Source organism: Anabrus simplex, chromosome 2 (assembly GCF_040414725.1).
Source record: "Anabrus simplex isolate iqAnaSimp1 chromosome 2, ASM4041472v1, whole genome shotgun sequence".
Lineage (NCBI taxonomy): Eukaryota > Metazoa > Arthropoda > Insecta > Orthoptera > Tettigoniidae > Anabrus > Anabrus simplex.
This window is the reverse complement of record NC_090266.1, coordinates 931,761,209-931,782,125: the sequence shown is the minus strand read 5'-3', so window position 1 is coordinate 931,782,125 and position 20,917 is coordinate 931,761,209. Positions and strand designations below refer to the sequence as shown.

General features: G+C 39.3%; 1 protein-coding gene across 1 annotated transcript in view; it reads right to left on the bottom strand.

Annotated features, from left to right (window-relative positions):
* IFT20 (intraflagellar transport 20) overlaps positions 1 to 20,917 on the bottom strand; it is a 102,612-nt gene that overhangs the window by 64,335 nt on the left and 17,360 nt on the right. The window contains exon 2 of the mRNA XM_067139556.2: positions 13,603 to 13,757. Coding sequence (XP_066995657.1) covers positions 13,603 to 13,757 — 155 coding nt within the window. The remainder of the gene's footprint in view (positions 1 to 13,602; positions 13,758 to 20,917) is intronic.

The window sequence follows — 20,917 nt, the reverse complement described above, 5'->3', positions numbered from 1 at the left end:
ACATATTGTGGATGATAAGGTACAACTCGACAAACAACCTGTAGCTGTGGGATCTGGACAAAAACATTCTCATGACCTTCTGCCTTTCCCATCAATAGAGATGAAGGCTGAGAAGTATCTTGTGTTTATCTATGAAGATGAGATGAGGTGTAATACCTCATTGTAATGCTATACTAAGGTCCATGAGAATTGGAGATTTTTAGCACCACTAAAGAGGAAAAGTTGACTAATGCTGCTCTGAAATGGTGCGTTGCTATGGCAAGAATAACAGCGATGCCACATTTAAGGAAGCAATCTCCGCATGGGTTGGCTTGCTCTCAGTCGCTTTTGTGATATTATTCGGAGTGGTAATGTGTTATTTCTTACTGCTATATGTATTTACGTGGTTTTGTTGTAAGTTTATTCTTTCTGTAAGTTAATCAGTGCCTAGTTGTAAAGTTCTATCTGTATTTAACATATGCATTTATTGTGGTTATTGTCAGAAACTGATGATTTTGTTAGTGATTATGAAATCCCATAATTATTGGCAATGATGTGTTGTCTTAAATGCTGGAATGATTAGCATGAGCTTAGGAATGGGTCAAAGTTTATTGAATTGCATTAGGCCTATACATTTTATTAAATGCTCAGCCTGTATGAAAGGATGATATGCCGCAGATGGAGGTAAATATGACAACACAGCTTATGTAAGAGAGGTAACTTAAAGGGTCCACCTTTTCAATACAAATAAATGTTATTCTTAAAGTTAAACACAGCGTACTGCGTAGTTACTGCTTTCGCTGGTCAAATGTCAGACCCCAGCACTTGTGGGCCCAACTATAGTGGAGCCCGTATCAGAGTAATGCAACAGTCATGTAAATCCTGCAAATGGCTCAAAGTTAAGGTTGAACGATTTTACAGTTGGGAAGACGTCCTTGGTAAATCACCAGATAAATTAGTATCAAAGTGAGGATTTTTTAGTTCCTGAGTTAGAAAAGGTTTGGCAGATGTAACATGACTCAGTGTAATTTTCTGATGTAATGTTGTGCATTCTGTTACAAATACTGTCAATGTGTGTCACTTGTATTCAATGGGTATGTTGAAAATATTATAAACGGTAAAGAAACAGTATGTTGTTCTTTCCACAATACATTTTTGAAAGATAATGGAACATTTTTGTTAGCTAAATCACCTTTAATTATTGTTTACAACTATGAAAGTTAACAATTATAACGTGCTTTGTTGAACAGGAAGGCACATTGAGCAGATGGGCCATAGCTATGTTCTTACTTTGCCCCCAGATATAAGTTTCCATGCAAAATACGGGTGTAATGTATTTGAGAAAAGTAAGCTCCTCCAATGAGGATACCTTTCCTCAAAATTTAATTTCAAATATTTAATGAACAATCATCCTTAAAAAAATATATATATGTTCATAGTGTGGGGCAAACAAAAAAAAAGGGTTCCAACCAAAAATGAATATGCTGAAAGATGAGATGGACAATATGGTTGTACAGAAGGAGGAAATCCTAGAAATAAGGGCAAAATATTTTGAAGATTCACTTTCAAGCAGACTGATAGTAAGTGAAGAAAGCAATAAAATAGCTAGAACAGAATATGGACAACAGGACCGGTTGAGAGATTATAAAGATACCATGCCTCCTTCAAGTGATAAGGGAAATAATCGAACAACTTAAGGATAATGAAACTCCTGGGAAGGATCATATAACAGCAGAAATGGTAAAGCATGGAGGCAAAATATTAGGAAGAAGGATACACGAGATAATTAGAGTGGCTTGGGAAACCAAAAATGTGTCGGATAACTGAACAACAGTGCGATAATTTGCAGGGTGAATAAATACTAGTTATATATACCAGATGTATGCATAAGTTTTTGTCGGTTTTTGGGTGGTAAAGAAAACACACAATTTTGAAGGGAAATTCATTTTTCTGCTTTTTCAAAACATAGGCTTCTACACACTTTGCCCATCTTTCAGGTAAGTTATGAATACCATGCCAGAAAAACTGCTTGTCTTTTGCAGCAAACCATTCATTGAGCCATTTTCCAACTTCCTCGAAATTGCTGCTGTGCTGCTCTGCGAGCACATGCCCCATTAATGTGAAGAGGTGACAGTCAGGTGGCGCCAGGTTGGGGGAGTGCAGTGGGTGCAAAAGGATGTCCCATCCAAGCGATTTCAAGGTGTCTTTCGCTGGTTTTGTTGTGTGAGACGGTATATTGTAGTGTAGGAGGCAGATATTACAAATCACATTAAAGCTGCATACAGAGCATGGTACTCTCCCCTGTGCAGTAAAAATTTAAGCAGGAAACTAAATCTGACTCTCTATAAAACAGCGATCAAACCAGTCCTAATGTATGGCAGTGAGGCATGGTTACTGACTGAGGCTGTGGAGAAGAAACTGAATGTCTGGGAAAGGAAAGTGTGAAAGATACTTGGCCCAGTGAAAAACAGAGAGATATGGAGGATTAGAACCAACGAAGAAATAAAAGTCTTATATAAAGAATGAGAAGATAGCCTCAGTCAAAATAGGAAGAATAAGATGGTTAAGACATGCACAATGGATGGAAGAAGATAGATACCCAATGAAGGCTCTAACAGGACATCCTGCTTGTAAAAGAATGAGAGGCCGACCCCATGCGAGATGGCTGGATGAGATGGAGGCGGACATAAGAGCTATTGGACCGAGGATATAGCATAGATGTGTGGAAGATTGAGTCCATTGGAAGTCTGTGATCAAGGAGGCCAAGGTTCTGAGAGGACCGTAGTGCCATGGAGTGAGTGCATAACCATGCTTAAGGCTTTTGGAGATGCCGAGATGCCAGAATTTTGTCCCGTATGAGTCCTTTTATGTGCTGGTAAATCTACCGATACGAGGCTGGTGTATTTGAGCACCTTCAATAACCACTGGACTAAGCCGGGATTTAACCTGCCAACTTGGAATCAGAAGGCCAGTGCTCCACCGCTTGAGCTACTCAGCCTGGCACCAAGTGAAAATATTAGGCATATGACAAATTGATATCTGCATGACTGTCATCCACTAGCACCAACAATGGATGATTATATGCGCAGTTATAGGAAGAATCACTAAATATGCCTCAGGACACTATATGGAAGCTGTATGATGGAATACAGCCTCACACTGCTGCCAGTATAGACGTGAAATGGGCCCCTACTCCATATAGAATGGTGCTTTGCAGATGCTAAACTCCACTTTTTTGTACTGTCAACTTGACTCGTGATACATCCTTGATGGTTTTGGAACCCTGTGTGATGGGGACAGTGGAAGATTTCATCATAAAATGAAAAAGAAATAAGAATCAGGGGAATGGCAATGATGGACTACTACTGATGCTTGAAAAGAGAAGATATGTAACAAGAACATAAAAGTAAATCAAAGCTTTCCTTCTAGGCAAGTACACAAAGCTTATCTTCTCTTTAAGATACGTAAGTATACAGTTTTGTTTAGTTGGAACAAATAGTGTGGCCATGGATATCCCATGGAGTCCAAAACCACACAAATTTGAAATTCAATTTAAGAAGTCCAATATGTATTGACTGCAATTCAAACTACAGCTACTTGGTAAGAACTAAGCAACTATGCAACTTCACTATCAACATCCCAGAAATAGTGTCATTATCCTCCTTTCCACTTATCCAGCTTCTGCAGGATATCTTCTACCACTCCTCTTCCATTATTTTGTCCCCGTCCAGGGTTCTTCTTCTTGCAATCCTCTTTATTGAATCTAACTTGTTCTAGGTCTCCCTCTCATTTTCCTTCATCTCCATCATCTGTTTTGGTATTCTTTTCTCTTCCATCCTCTTTACATGTCCAAACCATCTTAGTTTACTCCTATCAATTCTCTCATCTAGGGTTTCCATTCCAACCTCTTTTCTCACATCTTCATCTGTCCAAGTCTCGGCTGCATAGGTCAATATGGGTGCATAAGACATTTTGTACATTATCCCTTTACACATCCTTGGTACTTCCTTATTCCAGACAAAATTTCTTATACTGGTAGAATGCATTGCCCTGTTGCATCCTCTTGGTAATCTCCATGTTCAGCCTTGTATTCTGGATTAATTCATTCCCTATTTGAAACTCAACAATTTCAAGGCTTTGACCATCAATTTTCACATTGCCATTCCCTTGTCTTTCTCCTCTTGATATCACCAGGGTCTTCCTTTTCTCTGTGCTGATTTTCATACCATACTTTTCAATTTTCTTATTCAGTGCATCCAGTTCTTCTTGCTGTTTGTTTCCCAGACCACAATATCATCTGCAAATGGTAATAACTTCATCTCACTCTTTTGTCCCTTTATAATTTCCTCCATAACCATTAGAAAAAAAAAAGCACACTCCCTTCTTAGTCCACTTTCATTTCTAAACCATTCTGTCTTTCCAAACTGAGTCTATACACTGCTGACAGTTTTTGTACATTGTTTGCACCATTTGTACAGTTTGTGTACCCAGCCTCTTTTTGACCATGGCATCCCATACCTTCTCCCTGGGAACACTATTGTATGCCTGTGTTAGATAAGTTGGATAGTAAAGAGCATGGATCTGTGGCAATGCACTTAGTTTTCCATAGTGTTTTCTCTTGGTGTTAAATTTTCTAACATTATTACACAAAAATTCACTTCTTCAGTATCTCTTTCATTTGCAAAAAAAAAGTATAACAAAGAAATATGGACTTCAGTATTCTATTTAATATGCTGAAATGGGTTGAAATCAACTTTCCCATTTAAGACAGCGGTAAAGTTATAAAATTTATTTTATAGGCCAGAATAATTCAAGCCCAGAGATTTTAAATGAGAGATTTCCATTGCTTTATTGATGTACCATAAATTGTGTACAATTAGAGTTTATGTTATGGGTAAATTCTTTGTACACTCATGTTCAAATATTAAGCAAAATCAAAAACAATACAGAATTTATCATAAAGTACAAATTAGAGTGGCACATAATTTTGTAAGATTACATTCCACATACAAGAGCAAACAAAATATATGGTGTATAATCCATTTATTACATTAAAGATGCAAATACAGAAATGAAAAAATTAGAAGTTTATATTTGGAATATAAAGTAGAAATGACTGAGAAAGGTTAATATGGAGCACCATCAACCTTAAGAGCTCCATAAGTCTTACAATGACGTGCACTTCCCTCTACGATGTAGCTGCCCTCAACCACAAGGTGAATTATAGCTGCTGATGCTTCTTTCAAGGGCCAGGGAAAATAGAGTCATGAAACATATCAGTTAAGCTGCCCAACGCTAAAGGCAGTAAAAGCTAAGAAATACCTGCATTTTGCATAAATTGTTAACACACATAAGTAGCAACAAACAGTTATAATGGCTAGTCGTTTGTAATCAATATACAAAAACCCCACACTTAACATCATAAGCCAGTGGCATGTTACATAGTAAAGAGCATGGAACTGTGCCAATGCATCTGGTTTTCAATAGTGTTTTCTCTTATCTAACGCTGGCAGGACCTCCTCAACATGTGTTGGCTGTTCCAGTCCCTTGACGAGCCAATCTCTTATTGGTTGAAGTAAATTCTTGCATTCAAACACTAACCTATGAATAAAGGCCAGCTTTAGGTGAGAAGTGAAAGGGGAGGAATAAAGAAAAGGTGTGCCTTGTAAAGTGTGTCTACACACACCCAGTGGAACAGTAGGCCTACTCCTAAGACGTGAAAAGAGGTATCCCTACAATCAAGACCTATAATGTATTAGTTACATTTCTTTTACATAAGGCAAAATAATTTATTTATTGTATTAGAAGTTCTATTATATCTTCAACAACAAATCATTATAATGACAATATAACTGCATTTAATGAAAATGTCTTCCCTTATATTTACATTTGTATAACAGAATAAATCTACACCAAATGATATGTTTTATTTTATAGTCTAATATTTATGTGCTTTCGTCCCAATGAAACACAGAGGTAGTATCCTGCACAACGTGGAAATGACTGAAATACTGAATTTCAACTTTTTTCTAGCAAACCACTGACCATATAATTAAAGAAAGATATATGATTAATTCCAAATATTGGTTAAGGTTTCCAGTCCACCAACTGTTATAACTTGATTGTTTAGCAGTCTTGACATCATTGGACTTTGCATTGTAACATTCGTTTTCAACCATTGTTTTCACATCAGGAAGATTCCATGCACTAGACTAAACATAACGTGAAAACAAGAAATCAAAAACCCTAACCTAAATATCTGAGGTCTAGTACATTTTCCCATCAAATAGTGTCAATCATCACCGATCTGCTCTTAGGGCTGTTGCCCAGGTGGCCGATTCTCCTTAGGATACAGAAACCTAGTCTTTTCTTGAATGCCGGGCTGAGTGGCTCAGACGGTTAAGGCGCTGGCCTTCTAACCCCAACTTGGCAGGTTTGATCCTGGCTCAGTCCGGTGGTATTTGAAGGTGCTCAAATACGACAGCCCCGTGTCGGTAGATTTACTGGCACGTAAAAGAACTCCTGCGGGACTAAATTCCCGCACCTCGGCGTCTCCGAAGACCTTAAAAAGTAGTTAGTGGGACGTAAAACAAATAGCATTATTATTATTATCTTTTCTTGAATGATTTCAAAGAAGCTGGAATTTTATCGAAAGTCTCTTTTGGTAAATTATTCCAGTCCTGAATTCCATTTCCTATCTGAATTCCAACTTTAGCTTCACATTATAATCTCTCCTATTTTTAAAAACTACATTCAGACTTATTTGTCTACTAATATCATTCCACGCCATCTTTCCACTGACATCCTAGAAGCATACCTGCCAACTTTTAGAAACCAAAAATAGGAAGATTTTTTTTTAATTCTTGGATTTCATCACATATATTCCACCACAGTCTACGTGAATAAAGGTCAGGATAAAAGACATATCTACATATCTACAGTTACAATGCGAATTGACCATTGAATTTAAAATCTTAAACTAAAAAACATAAAAATGGTTACAAGAAAATGTACCTAATCACTCTCATTTATGACACATACGAATTTATGTCACACCGACACACACAACAAAATGTATAATACCGCATTTTCTCGCGTAATTAACGCACTCTTTTGATGAAAAATACAGGCGAAAACTTCGGATGCGTAAATTATTCAAGGAATTCAGATATTTACAAATTACTTACAATTCATTTTCAAATATAATATAAACACAATTGGTTCAACTCATTTGCGATTATCGTCATTTGCCGTAAAATTCCTGCGCGAGATTTTTTCTGAAAAGTCAAATAGGGCACATCAACTAAGTTAGACACGTGGGTTTGAAGTACCGACACTGGAAAATATTCTTCTCATTACGAGCTGACAATACGGCCTGAATGACATACCGTAACGGCAAAAAAAAAGAAAATGTCCAATACGAGAATGGCCGGGCATCGAAGGAGGGACTCTGCTACATTACTCCCAACCGTTCGTATCCAATCTTGAACGAGTGACGTGTCCATCCACCCTTTTTCTTGAATACGAACGTGGATCACTCGCGGAAATTTTGCTTTATGCATTGTTTTTCGTTTTAGAACAATGTAAGGTGCAAGCTTTCTGCCATCAGCTGTTACAAAAAGCACTGCAGTACCGGTACATCGTTGTTGTTGTTGTTCTTTTTTTGCTTCCGGTAGCGCGTTCCTTTCTTATCGACTGTTCGACTTTGTGGCATATGGAAACTGACAAGCGTCTGACCTCCGGTTCCTATAAGGGAGATCAAATATTCATTCACTTTACACTTCTCAATCATAAAGCGATGAAAATGGTTGAAATCATTCGTCATTTCTCTTCATAAAATTAATCAAGCCTCGGCTAACTTTGAAATCCGAGACACTGATTCCATGTGGCGCGACTATTTCTCATTCTTTAAAGTACAGCATTTCGTGAGAAACGGCTTAACCAACATTGCGTAACAAAATCATATATTTAAGCACATAATCCTCTACTTGCGGAAACTTGCCGCTTTTTGGTCCGCGAAATGCTTTGCGAGACTTGTTAGCCACTTGAAGTCCACTTGTGTTACCGCGGTAGCGCACGTTTCATTTGGACACTGAATACTTGCTGCCCGCTGCTCTATATGTTTCGGCGTAATTGATCACCGCGAGTTTGTCTGATGCAGTATTACTCCAATACTGTGGACTGACAAACAATTTTGAGATCACAGCCCGTACCCGAAACACTCGTAAAACTAGTGCAGTGGCATTTCCTGCCGGCTAATAACAGCACGTTGCCCTGTGTTTGGAATGCCCGTTTTCGCAATAGGAAGCCTGCTACTTTAATAGTTGACATCTTCATTTCGAAACGCATCCGGAGCTGAGTGATGTATGTTCGAAGTTGTGGGTGCGTCAAATACGTGAACATTTCCTTTTCTCCACTTTGGACCCCAAAATATTGGGATGCGTAAATTATGCAAGGGCGTTCATTACGCGAGAAAATGCGGTAGTTTACTTTATCATACGGTAAAATGAACGGAAATTTATAGGTATCGCTGAACACTTGGAGATAACGTTTGTCATATTTTTTTGCCATAACGAAAAAAAGAAAATGCCAGAAACTGTTACCGACACAACATTCAACTCATTAAAATTATGCACTTAAATACGCGAAACTACCACATACAAAACAATTCAATATGTCCCATACATCTATATATATACAAAATAACTTGTCCTGACTGATTCATCATCGCCGAGCCAAAACTACTGGACATAAAGAAATGAAATTTTGGGCATAGATTCATATTAAGATGTAGGTGCTCGCTAAGAAAGGATTTTTGGATATTCCTTCGCTAAGGGGGTGAAAAGGGGGTTGGAATTTTAAAATGAGTGTATCTATATCTCAAAACTTTGAAAGTTTACAGATGTAAAAATTGGTATTTAGAATCTCCTTTAAAAATAAGGAAATACGTATTTTTTTTTTTGTTTTCAGAAAATCCCAATAGGAGGGGTGAAAAACGGTAAAAAAAAGGGGGTTGAATCCCTTTAATCGGAATACCGGTACTTATATCTCAGAAACTGAAGATATTACAGACCTGAAAATTGGTACTTTTGATCTCTTTTAAAAATAAAGAAACACGTATTTTTTTGTTTTTGGAAAATCCAATTAATGGGAGGGTGAAAAGGGGGGTGAATTTTTAAAAACAGTGCATCTATATCTCAAAACTTTTAAAGTTTATAGATGTAAAATATGGTATTTAGAATCTCCTTTAAAAATAAAGAAACACGTTTTTTTTTGTTTTCGGAAAATCCCGATAGGAAGGGTGGAAAAGGGTGAAAAAGAGGTTGAATGCCTTTAACGAGGCTACTTATACACTGACTGACAGAGCAAATGCAACACCAAGGAGGAGTGGTTCGAAAGGGATGAAAGTTGGGGAAAAAACAGAGTCGGCACGGAAGAATAATTGATGTTTATTTCAAACCGATATGCAGGTTACACAATGCGCACGGCATCGACTCAGTAGGATGTAGGACCACCGCGAGCGGCGATGCACGCAGAAACACGTCGAGGTACAAAGTCAATAAGAGTGCGGATGGTGTCCTGAGGGATGGTTCTCCATTCTCTGTCAACCATTTGCCACAGTTGGTCGTCCGTACGAGGCTGGGGCAGAGTTTGCAAACGGCGTCCAATGAGATCCCACACGTGTTCGATTGGTGAGAGATCCGGAGAGTACGCTGGCCACGGAAGCATCTGTACACCTCGTAGAGCCTGTTGGGAGATGCGAGCAGTGTGTGGGCGGGCATTATCCTGCTGAAACAGAGCATTGGGCAGCCCCTGAAGGTACGGGAGTGCCACCGGCCGCAGCACATGCTGCACGTAGCGGTGGGCATTTAACGTGCCTTGAATACGCACTAGAGGTGACGTGGAATCATGCGCAATAGCGCCCCAAACCATGATGCCGCGTTGTCTAGCGGTAGGGCGCTCCACAGTTACTGCCGGATTTGACCTTTCTCCACGCCGACGCCACACTCGTCTGCGGTGACTATCACTGACAGAACAGAAGCGTGACTCATCGGAGAACACGACGTTCCGCCATTCCCTCATCCAAGTCGCTCTAGCCCGGCACCATGCCAGGCGTGCACGTCTATGCTGTGGAGTCAATGGTAGTCTTCTGAGCGGACGCCGGGAGTGCAACCAATCGACGGGAAATTGTTCTGGTCGATATTGGAACAGCCAGGGTGTCTTGCACATGCTGAAGAATGGCGGTTGACGTGGAATGCGGGGCTGCCACCGCTTGGCGGCGGATGCGCCGATCCTCGCGTGCTGACGTCACTCGGGCTGCGCCTGGACCCCTCGCACGTGCCACATGTCCCTGCGCCAACCATCTTCGCCACAGGCGCTGCACCGTGGACACATCCCTATGGGTATCGGCTGCGATTTGACGAAGCGACCAACCTGCCCTTCTCAGCCCGATCACCATACCCCTCGTAAAGTCGTCTGTCTGCTGGAAATGCCTCCGTTGACGGCGGCCTGGCATTCTTAGCTATACACGTGTCCTGTGGCACACGACAACACGTTCTACAATGACTGTCGGCTGAGAAATCACGGTACGAAGTGGGCCATTCGCCAACGCCGTGTCCCATTTATCGTTCGCTACGTGCGCAGCACAGCGGCGCATTTCACATCATGAGCATACCTCAGTGACGTCAGTCTACCCTGCAATTGGCATAAAGTTCTGACCACTCCTTCTTGGTGTTGCATTTGCTCTGTCAGTCAGTGTATTTCAGAACCTGAAGATATTACAGACCTGAAAATTGGTATTGGGGATCCACTTTAAAAATAAGGAAATATGTATATTTTCGTTTTTGAAAAATCCGGATAATGGGGGGTGAATTTTTAAAATGAATGTGTCTATATCTTAAAACTTTAAAAGTTTACAGATGTAAAAATTGGTATTTAGAATCTCCTTTAAAAGTAAAGGAATAAGTATTTTTTCGTTTTCTGTAAATCCCAATAGGAGGGGTGTAAAAGGGTGAATAGTGGGTTGAACGCCTTTAATGAGGATACATATATCTCAGAAACTGAATATATTACAGAACTAAAAATTTGTATATGGGATCTCCTTTAAAAATAAAGAAACGCGTATTCTCGGAAAATCCAATGAAAGGGGGGGGGGGGGGGAAAGAATTCTAAAATGAATTGACTTAATTGTATGAGAATACATACATCTAATAAAAACTAAAGTTGTTACCGACGTGAAAATTGGTATTTTGATCTCCTTTAAAAACAAAGAAATACGCGTTTTGTGGTGGAAACCATCTTGGGGGGCGGGAGTGGAAAGGAGTTGAATTCCTTTCATGAGGACACATAAATCAAAAACTGAAGAAGTTAGAGTCGTGATAATTGCTATTTAGAAGATCCTTTACTATTAAAGAAACAAGTATTTTTTGCCGGAAAATTCACTTAAGGGGGGGGGGAGAAGTGTGAAAGGAAGTAAAAAAAGCGAATTATTTTTATGGGGATACTTATATCTCAAAACTCAAGGTAATAGACGTGAACATTGGGGTTTGGAATCTCCTTTGAACATAAAGAAACACTCCTTCTTTTAATTTTTTTTTTGGGGGGGGGGTAAATTAACTTAACGGCGGTGGGGTGTAAAAGGAGGTGAGACCAATTGATTTTGCTGTTCATAATGTACTTATAAGGAGCCTCCGTTGCTCAGGCGGCAGCGCGCCGGCCTCTCACAGCTGGGTTCCGTGGTTCAAATCCCGGTCACTCCATGTGACATTCGTGCTGGACAAAACGGAGGCGGGACAGGTTTTTCTCAGGATACTTCGCTTTTCCCTGTCATCATTCATCCAGCAACACTGTCCAATATTTCATTTCATTTGTCATTCATCGATCATTGCCCCAGAGGAGTGCTTCGGCAGCCGGCACAATTCCTACTGTCGCCGCTAGATGGGGCTTTATTCATTCCATTCCTGACCCTGTCGAATGACTGGAAACAGGCTGTATATTTTCGATGTACTTATTCTGATCATAAACCGATCTTTTTAATCTTTCCTGGGTTCGTTTTCAACAGCCAACTTTTCCTTCGGAGAACGTTCTTATATTACAGTAGATTCTCCTGGCATATGAATAAAAATTTAAACACATTTGAAATAAACGATAGGAATGAGATTGACCGTCCAATTGTTCACCTCTATAATAAGGTCAATAATGCACGGAAGTATGTCATTCGTATCGCCAGAAATCCCGCACACTTGCCTACGCGCGACATTGGTGCTGGTCACATTCTCAACAATAACAATGGCAGCAGATGTAATTTACCGCCAAGTAGCGGTCTTGCATCTTGCTGTGGGGTCCAGAACATCTATAATAATAATAATAATAATAATAATAATAATAATAATAATAATAATAATAATAATAATAATAATAATAATAATAATAATAATGTTCTGGACCGTCGTCAAATGTGCGGACCGCGGTGGAAACGGGTCCTGGACGGATAATGACTAAGAATGCAGTCTGGCCGCGGGTTCAGTACCGCCAAGGCACCCAAGACGACACCACGCCGGATCTCCTGAAGGATTTGTTCCATATTAAAAATGCTTATAAGAACAGATGGCAAAGATTTAGGGACCCAACTGACAGGGTGGAATACCTGGACCTAGCCTGGGAAGTACGAAATCGATTGCTGGAAATAAAGATTGAAAAATGGGAGGAAACTTGCCATAATCTATTAGAAAACGAGTCAGATCGCGAATTTTGGCGGATTCTCGCAGAAAACGATTCAGATCGCGAATTTCGGCTGATTATATATCTAAAACAACATTCAATTATAAATTTCAGTATAATACCGTAGCGAAGCACGGGTATCTTGCTAGTTGTTAACATATGACTTTGACAGAGGGGGAAGCATAGAAATGCAAGAACAAACACGTGGCCTACAACTCCGACGAAACTGCGCACAGAAACGATGTTAACAGCTCGCGAACAACAAAATAACAAACTCATTCTTTCGTCCCGGTTAACTGAGTCGTTAAGGCGCGCGAGCCTCTTGCTTGAAGGACGATCGCCGCTCCGCATCCCCAGCTATATCAAGCGCACACGCTGCTGTGGTGAGCGGGAAACAAGATTCAAGAAGACGGCGGACGAAACACTCACGAAATACAGTATCAAATAAATACGCTTGAAAATGAAGATTCGTAAATTACACAAGCACATAAGAATTTATCCTTTATCCTAGGGGAAGAGTATTGGCCGTACTAGAGATTATATTAGTCAAAATCGGAAGAAGTAAAAATAAATCGGAAAAGAGTTAAAAACCGAAAAGGTTCCCGGTAAATCGGAAGGGTTGGCAGGTATGTAGAAGGAACTTGTCTCCTTACTCCCAAGTCTTCCCAGCCCAAAATTTGCAACATTATTGTAACAATTCTCTTTTGTCTGAAATCACCTACACACAAAAAACTGTGCTGCTTTTCTTTGGATCTCTTCCAGTTCTTCAGCATAGAATATTTTAGCCAAAATGAAGATTTCATATTGCACAGCCATCTAACAAATTACAGCTAACTACAACTTAAGATTTTGAATCTTCAGAACTGTATTATTTTGGCTCTACATTACTAGAAAAAAATTTACCTGGAGTTTCTGTTGTTCTGTTTCTCGGCGTCTGCTCACCGATTGCAACAAATTGCGGCTACTGATCACTTTCATCTTTTCCTGTTCAACCTCCTTTGCAAGGCTTGTAATCTTCAAGATAAATGCATCAGCAATCCTCTCAAATTCTGAAATTTCTGCAAATGTATAAAAGAAGATAGCAATACTTTGCACCCTTATAACTTTCCTTTATTTAAGATTTGCAAAAAAAACCTACATAAATAAAATGTTAATGCTTTAAGAAATGTTTTCATAAAGAAAAAATTGCACGGATTCAAAGTACAAAGCATGTCTGAGAATTCAGATAATTTTTAGACACATATCTTGATTTTAAAACAAAAAATATAGACACAAAACTGTGATACTTCAAATGGTGAACTTTATCTATTTACAAATGATTTCCATTACTCAGAGCTTGTTGAAAGCACTTGTAACCAGTAAAATCAAGAACTTTTCATGCCTGAACCATTAAGCAATTTTCATGCTGTTCTGCAATGTGTTTGCTGTTGAGTGAACATAAAGTATTATTCCAAGCAAAAGGATAATCTCAAAACTCTTTATAGATTAAGATGGTCTGGTTCTGCATCAACAAACAAGTTACAAACAAACATTAAAAAGCCTACTGGAAGACTATGACAAGTTCTTTGTTCTACTGGTAGCAAAGGCACCAAGTGAAATGAATTTTGAATCTTCAGCTACAAGATTTTTTTAAACCACTGATGAGGTATATGATCATCAATTTCATCTTCAGCTTCATTTTTGTCTGTCTGTGGAAATATTGTACCAAATCTACATAAATGGCATAAAAGTTGGTATTTGAGTAGAAAGCAACTGGAAAGAAAACTAGGCTAAAAAATTATTACAATATTCTAAAGTAGAGGGGACACTGAGTGAGAGGGCTCTGAAATGTTTTTGCACACATTTTCACACAGCTAATTTTTTAAGTACATGTAACTAACGTATGGAAATTTTGTTTGTTTTACACTTTTTTTGTGGAGGATTCAATTTATTTTGTGGTATATTACTGATACATCTGCAGTAATGTCTGCTCCACAGGTAAGCGGTCAGCATCTCGGACTGTGGGTCTCAAGTTTTGTTTCGCAGCTGGGTTGTGAAGTACTAATCATAAATGACTGACTCATGGACTGGGAATTTGTGCACTGTCCTCAACATTCCTGCAAAAAAAACACACACACACACACACACTACAGACACCACCCACCTTCATTGTAGGTTCTGCATTATGCGGGCTGCAACCAGCTCCCATAGTGGAGTCTCATTTGCCCTCAAGTCTGGTATTCGCCTAAGTGGTTGGTTGGTGATTTCCAGGTGGTCATTTTCCATGGTGGTTTCTTAAAGCATGTGGACATTAGTTGGAGGTTGGCCATTCCCTATACATTGCTTAAGCAATGTCCATTGGTGTTTGTCTTTTGTGCGCTGAGAAATTCCCGATAATGTGTGTGTTCTCATTCTCTGTTGATTTGTGCATTAAACTCTCCAAGGAGGATCTTGATATGGGGTTGAGAGATCTTGGCGAGCACTAGTTAGAGCTGTGACCAGAACTTTGGCTATTTTGGTCAGGTTCATTGTTAACTGAAGCATGTGCATATTCACCAGTGTGTAAACCTGACCTTGTTGGTGCACGTAACTGTGTACGTCGAGGCGTTCCTAGGATGATGTGAAATCCAGCACAGAGTTCTGGATACTGTTATGTACTAGGAATGCTGTTCCCAGCACATGTAAATTACTATTTGTTAGTTTGATTGCAGACTTCCTCTTATGGATGTGATATCCACCAGAACCAAAGTGATCAGAATCAAAAAATCATGTTTCCTGTACAGAAAGTATGAGGAATCCAAATCTGTTGCAGGTATCAATCAGTATCTTGGGTTTACCTATTTTGGTCAGAGTCTGTATGTTGAGTGTGACAATGAACAGAGTTCTATAGGGTTTGATGTGTTTTGGGAAGCTCCGGTTCTTCCCTGAAGGATGTCCTGGTCCCCCAGAATCCGAATGACCAAGTTTGCCTTCCCTCGTATCGGCTCAGGCCTGAGGTAGCTGCTGTATTGCCTGTGATTCCAACATACTAAGCTTGTGGTTGATTTTAGCTCATAGGCATGAGCCCAGGCTGAGTGGGTCACTTATTATCAGTATCCTCTCATCATATGGGTTGTTAGTCCATACGCATCTTCTGTTTGGCTTTGGCATTTGTTTGCAATCAGCCTGTCACTCCAGTCTGATTTCAGATGAGAAATAGGCTGCCCTTAACATCGGGTACAAACACCATTGATGGCTGTCCCCTCCAGATCAGACACAGTCACTTAAAACTGATATCTTCTCCCCAAGGGAACAGATAGCTTTTACTCTCATTAGTCCTGAGTACCAGACTGTCTCTTCTGCCACTTATACTATACCAAAGTCTATCTTCTCCACCACAGATGCTGCTGAAGTCTTCACTCTTTACCCTGGACTTGGGCACTCCAAATTTATGTACCCTGGAGAGAAGGTTTTCCAGCATTATAAAGCCCCCACGAGTAGGGCAACTGTTGGTCTGCATGTCCTATTGGGTAATGAGACCAGTCCTGCGCAAGTGCCACCTGGGGATGCAACCTGTACAGGTCTCCTCAACAGCAAGAATATTATTATTATTATTATTATTATTATTAATAATAATATTTTTGCCATTATAAACACTCACAAAAGCACTTAAGAAATTTTATTTCGGCAATGTAAATTCAATATTTCTCTTATTTGGTAGGGCTGAAGTTCCAGTGATTTTTCAGTGAGACGTACTGAAGACATTGTAGATGCTTATATCTTCACCTCTCTCACGTTTCAGAAAGTGACTTCTTTCAAGATCACATTGGATTCTTAACAATATTTTCTCTTTTATCATCATATCATCAGTCAACAAAGTTGCATGATTTTTGTTAACATGATAACAATCCCATTGTTTAAAACTTTAAACAAGCAGTTGAATATCATATTTTAAAGAAGCTTAACTGCAGCTCCAATAATCTCTTCTTTCTTCAACTTCATATTCCCATTTACTGCTCCTCATATTTGAAGAGGATTGAGCCCCTAGCAGTAAAAATTTTGAAGTACACAGTAATACACCAGGTACTTTATGTGGATAAATAAACAATTGTTTAATATGGTACTTTTAAACTTGCCTCAGAAAAGGTTACAGTGTAGTACCCTGCAAGCAGCATGGAGTTCCTTGGGTACTGGGAAAACTACCAGTAGCAAACATCATGGAGGTGGGCATAACCAACCTTATGACCCTGACAGGAAGGGAAGAAGGGGTAGATTGTATGGAGAAGGAGGTCATAGAAATGATGGGGGTTGAACAAAGTTAAATGGGAGGTGAAAAGAAAGAAGAGAATGAGGAAAGGATACACACTATACTAGAGCGGTGGCCAAGAGGCAAAAAATTGGACTAGTCCTGCTATGTACAAAACAGCTGGAGAGAACATCATCAACAGGATAATGAAAATTAGACTGAGAATGAGGAACAAAGGGAAGGACTTCATGCAAGTGTGTGCAATAGAAACAGGGAACAAAGAGGAGGATATCTTGGAGAAACCAGAAAAGGAGATCACTAATGTGGAAGTGATTATAATGGGAGGCTTAAATGCACAGGTGGGAAACAAAAGATAAGGAAAAGTAGTAATCGGATCGTATAGATATGGGAAAAGGAATCAAGGAGAGAAACTACTGACTTTGGTGAGAGGAATGGAATTATTATGGGCAACAGATTGTTTTGGAAGAAAAACAGCAGGAAAATTACGAGATATGGCTGGAGTGACAAGGACAGAAATAAGTAATTGATTACTTTCTGGTGGAAAGGACAAATCACAGACAGTTGATGGACGTAACAGCTTTACCAGAAGCATATGATGGAATTCAAAGAGTTATAATAGCAAAAATTAGACTGGGGAAATTGAAAAAAATAAAGGAGATAAGAGATAGTAAAATAAAAGTGTGGAAATTAAAGGATAAGGATGTACAGGAAGAATTTCTGGAGACTGAAACAACAAATTCCAGTTACTGAAGTAGGAAATGTGGAAGATAAATGGCCCAACTTCAAAAGGGCAGTGGGGCATAGTGTGCTTGTGGTAGAACATAGACGAGAGTGAAAAAAAGGAGATACCGTGGTGGAATGAGAAGGTGAGAGAAGCAGTGAAAGAAAAGAAGAAAGCATGACAGAAATGGAAAAGAGATTTTTAAAAAAAGAAAACAAATGCAAGTATCCTGCTAATAAAATAAATTTGTAAGAGAAGAAATGCTGGCAAAAACAATAGATGGAAGCAGACTGAAATAGCAGTAAAAGAATGAATGCTGTATGGAATTATACAAAGTAATAGGAAAGAAAGAGTTTATGCGAACCTGACGAAAGAGGCAGGTGGAGAGTTGACAACACATCCAGAAAAAATAGAGGATGAAAGGAGTATTTTGATAAACTGCTGAATGTGAGAAATTGTGCAGAGGAGACTATAGTAACACGGTATTGATGACTCAACAGTAGAAGATGATATAACCATGTTAGAGGTGGAATTAGCAGTCTATAAAGTAAAAGGGAAAGGCAAAAGGGATGGATGAAATTTGGGTGGAAATGACAGGGGCTACTGGACCTGTTGGACTACAATGGGTGTACAGATTGTTATTTAAAGTCCATATGGAAACAGAAACATGTGCCAGAAGACTTGGGAGAGGGAATAACATCACCAGTATTCAAGAACGGGGACAAAAAACTGTGTGAAAACTGTAGAGGAATCATCCTCTTATTACAAGTGGCAAAAATACTGGAAAGGATATTAGAGAGGAGAATGAAAAGAAAGGTAGAAGGAAAGTTGCAAGAGGAACAGTATGGCTTTAGACATGGAAGATTTACAGTGGACTCAATCTTAAGCATGAGGCAATTAATGGAAAAGCACCTAAAATTTAATATTTGAAATACCTATGTTATTTGTCCTACCAAAAAGTACCACATAACAAAAGTTAAACAGAATGCAATTTCCAATCATTTGTGTCTTATTCAGTTTTACCGTACCGTCTATGATAAGAGTGGTGGTGATTATTTTTTTTAAGACCAAGTACAACTATATAGCACTAATCACAGAAAAAAAATGAAGGGTGTGAAAATGAAAGACTCCCTAGGCCTCCATACGTAATACTGTCGGGGTCAGAAAAGAACAAGTGTTAACCATGGAGAGGTCGGATAGGATAGATAAAAGTGAGGAGCCTGACACAAGTAAGTGGAAGCAATGCCAGGACTCAACTAAGGACCCCGTGGTTGCCAACCCACGCTCGTAACTTCAGAGCCTGTGGGGCCCCTTTTAGTTGCCTCTTACGACATGCAGTGGGTTTTATTCTACCAGCCCCACCAACACGGGGACGACTATGATGAGAGTTTATGAATTTAGATATTTGTGACCCAGTCCACACCATTGCCGAGCATTGGTGACATGGAAATATTGTTCAATTGTGTTAACTGGAGATGGTTTATGTCACAATTGTCTTATGGTAAAATGCAATATAACAAAAAAACAAAAAAAAGTCAATGGTCATTTGCAAATCAATACTTACCACTATTCTCTCAATACGTGTTCCAATAGTGGATCACAGTATTTTCTCAATATCTTTAACTTGTGCACACTCAATCGTCCAATCTTCTTTGGTCACTTTTTACATGCAACAGCATATTAGTTATTTCAAAGCCAATGGTGAGAGATTGGAGACACTGTTTGCGGCTATTTTTTTCACAAAGTTCCAAATGAGTTTGACTGGATTTAAGTCACAATGATAGGGTGATAATCAGGGAACAGCAAATTCACTGTCTTTCAAAATCCTGTCTACCATGTAAACAGGTTCTGGTTTATTTGCTTTTACCATTTACAAGTTCCACCAACTCACTCTTTGTCATCATGTCATCAGTCACAGCAATTTTGTTGTCCTTCAACCATGACATTTAAATGTCTTTGCGAGCAGCACATGTCTGAGGTTTGAACGGTATGATGCAGTGCATTGTCAAGGACTGAAATGAAGCCATGCGGAAGGTTTGGGATGAGATGCACCTGCAGACACTTCAGTGAAATTTATGCTGTTCATTTTCTCATGGTGACTAAGACTTCAAATCGTAAATCAACTCTACATCTTGAATGAACTCTATTTCACCACCCGTATGAACCACAATAGCTCTTTGCCCTGCACTTTGGTTCACCATAACACCTACAATGTATTTGTGCCGCCAGCACTTCTATATCATGTAGTGGGTATGAACCCATGTGTCATCTGTGTATAATCAACACATCTAGCATTGACGTTTACCATTTAGAAGCAATTCTGTACACTTTTGAAGTCCATCTAGTTTAAGGAACAAGAGAGGTTTTCTCATAGCTAGCATGTCAAACTTTTAAAACCAACATAAAACGAGTTCTAACAGCCAGACTGTAAATTCTGATCAAGACTGAAGCAAGAAGATTTTTATGAAAGACACTTTACAAATTGTTCTTTAAAATATTTTTCGTGTACACATGTTGTTCATTTTATTATTTCCTTCATAGCTTTTAAAATGTCGTTTCAATGTTTTGTAATTGTAATTGGATGACAAAAAAAAAGAATGGTTGAAACATGTACCAAAGAAATTTGCATGACTAAGTTTATCTCTTAAATAGTGAGAGCTAGTCTTATGTATTGAAAGGTGGATCTGTAAACTACAAGAACAGTTTTGAGGATCTGCTTACACAATTCTAACTACTGTGTGGCAGATCAGTGGACTGAACAAACTGCCATACATTAACGCTTCATCCAAGTCCAGCTCCTTGACTGAATGGTCAGCGTAGTGGCTTTCAGTCAAGAGGACCCCACGTACAATTCCTGGCTGAGCCAGGTATTTTAAATTTTAATCGTAAAAGGTTAATTCCCTTGGCTTGGGGACTAGGTGATTGAGATGTTCCCAACATTCCTGCAACTCTACACCACAAAAAACGCTATCCTCCAGCACACAAACACACAATTTTCCACCCACACTACTCAGAGCTGCACCAGGCTAACAATAGCCATACAATATTATATAGGCTTCATCCTTCATTCTCTTTCATGTATTTGCCCAATGCATGCCTATGCTATGGAATAGAGATCATGGGATCTTACCGCAAATTATGATAAAAAGTGGCTTGTCAAGGATGCAGGCACCAAGCAAGTTCGCCATGCGGTTAGGGGCACACAGCTGTGTACTTGCATTTAGGAGATAATGGGTTTGAATCCCACTGTCGGCAGGCCCGGAGATGGTTTT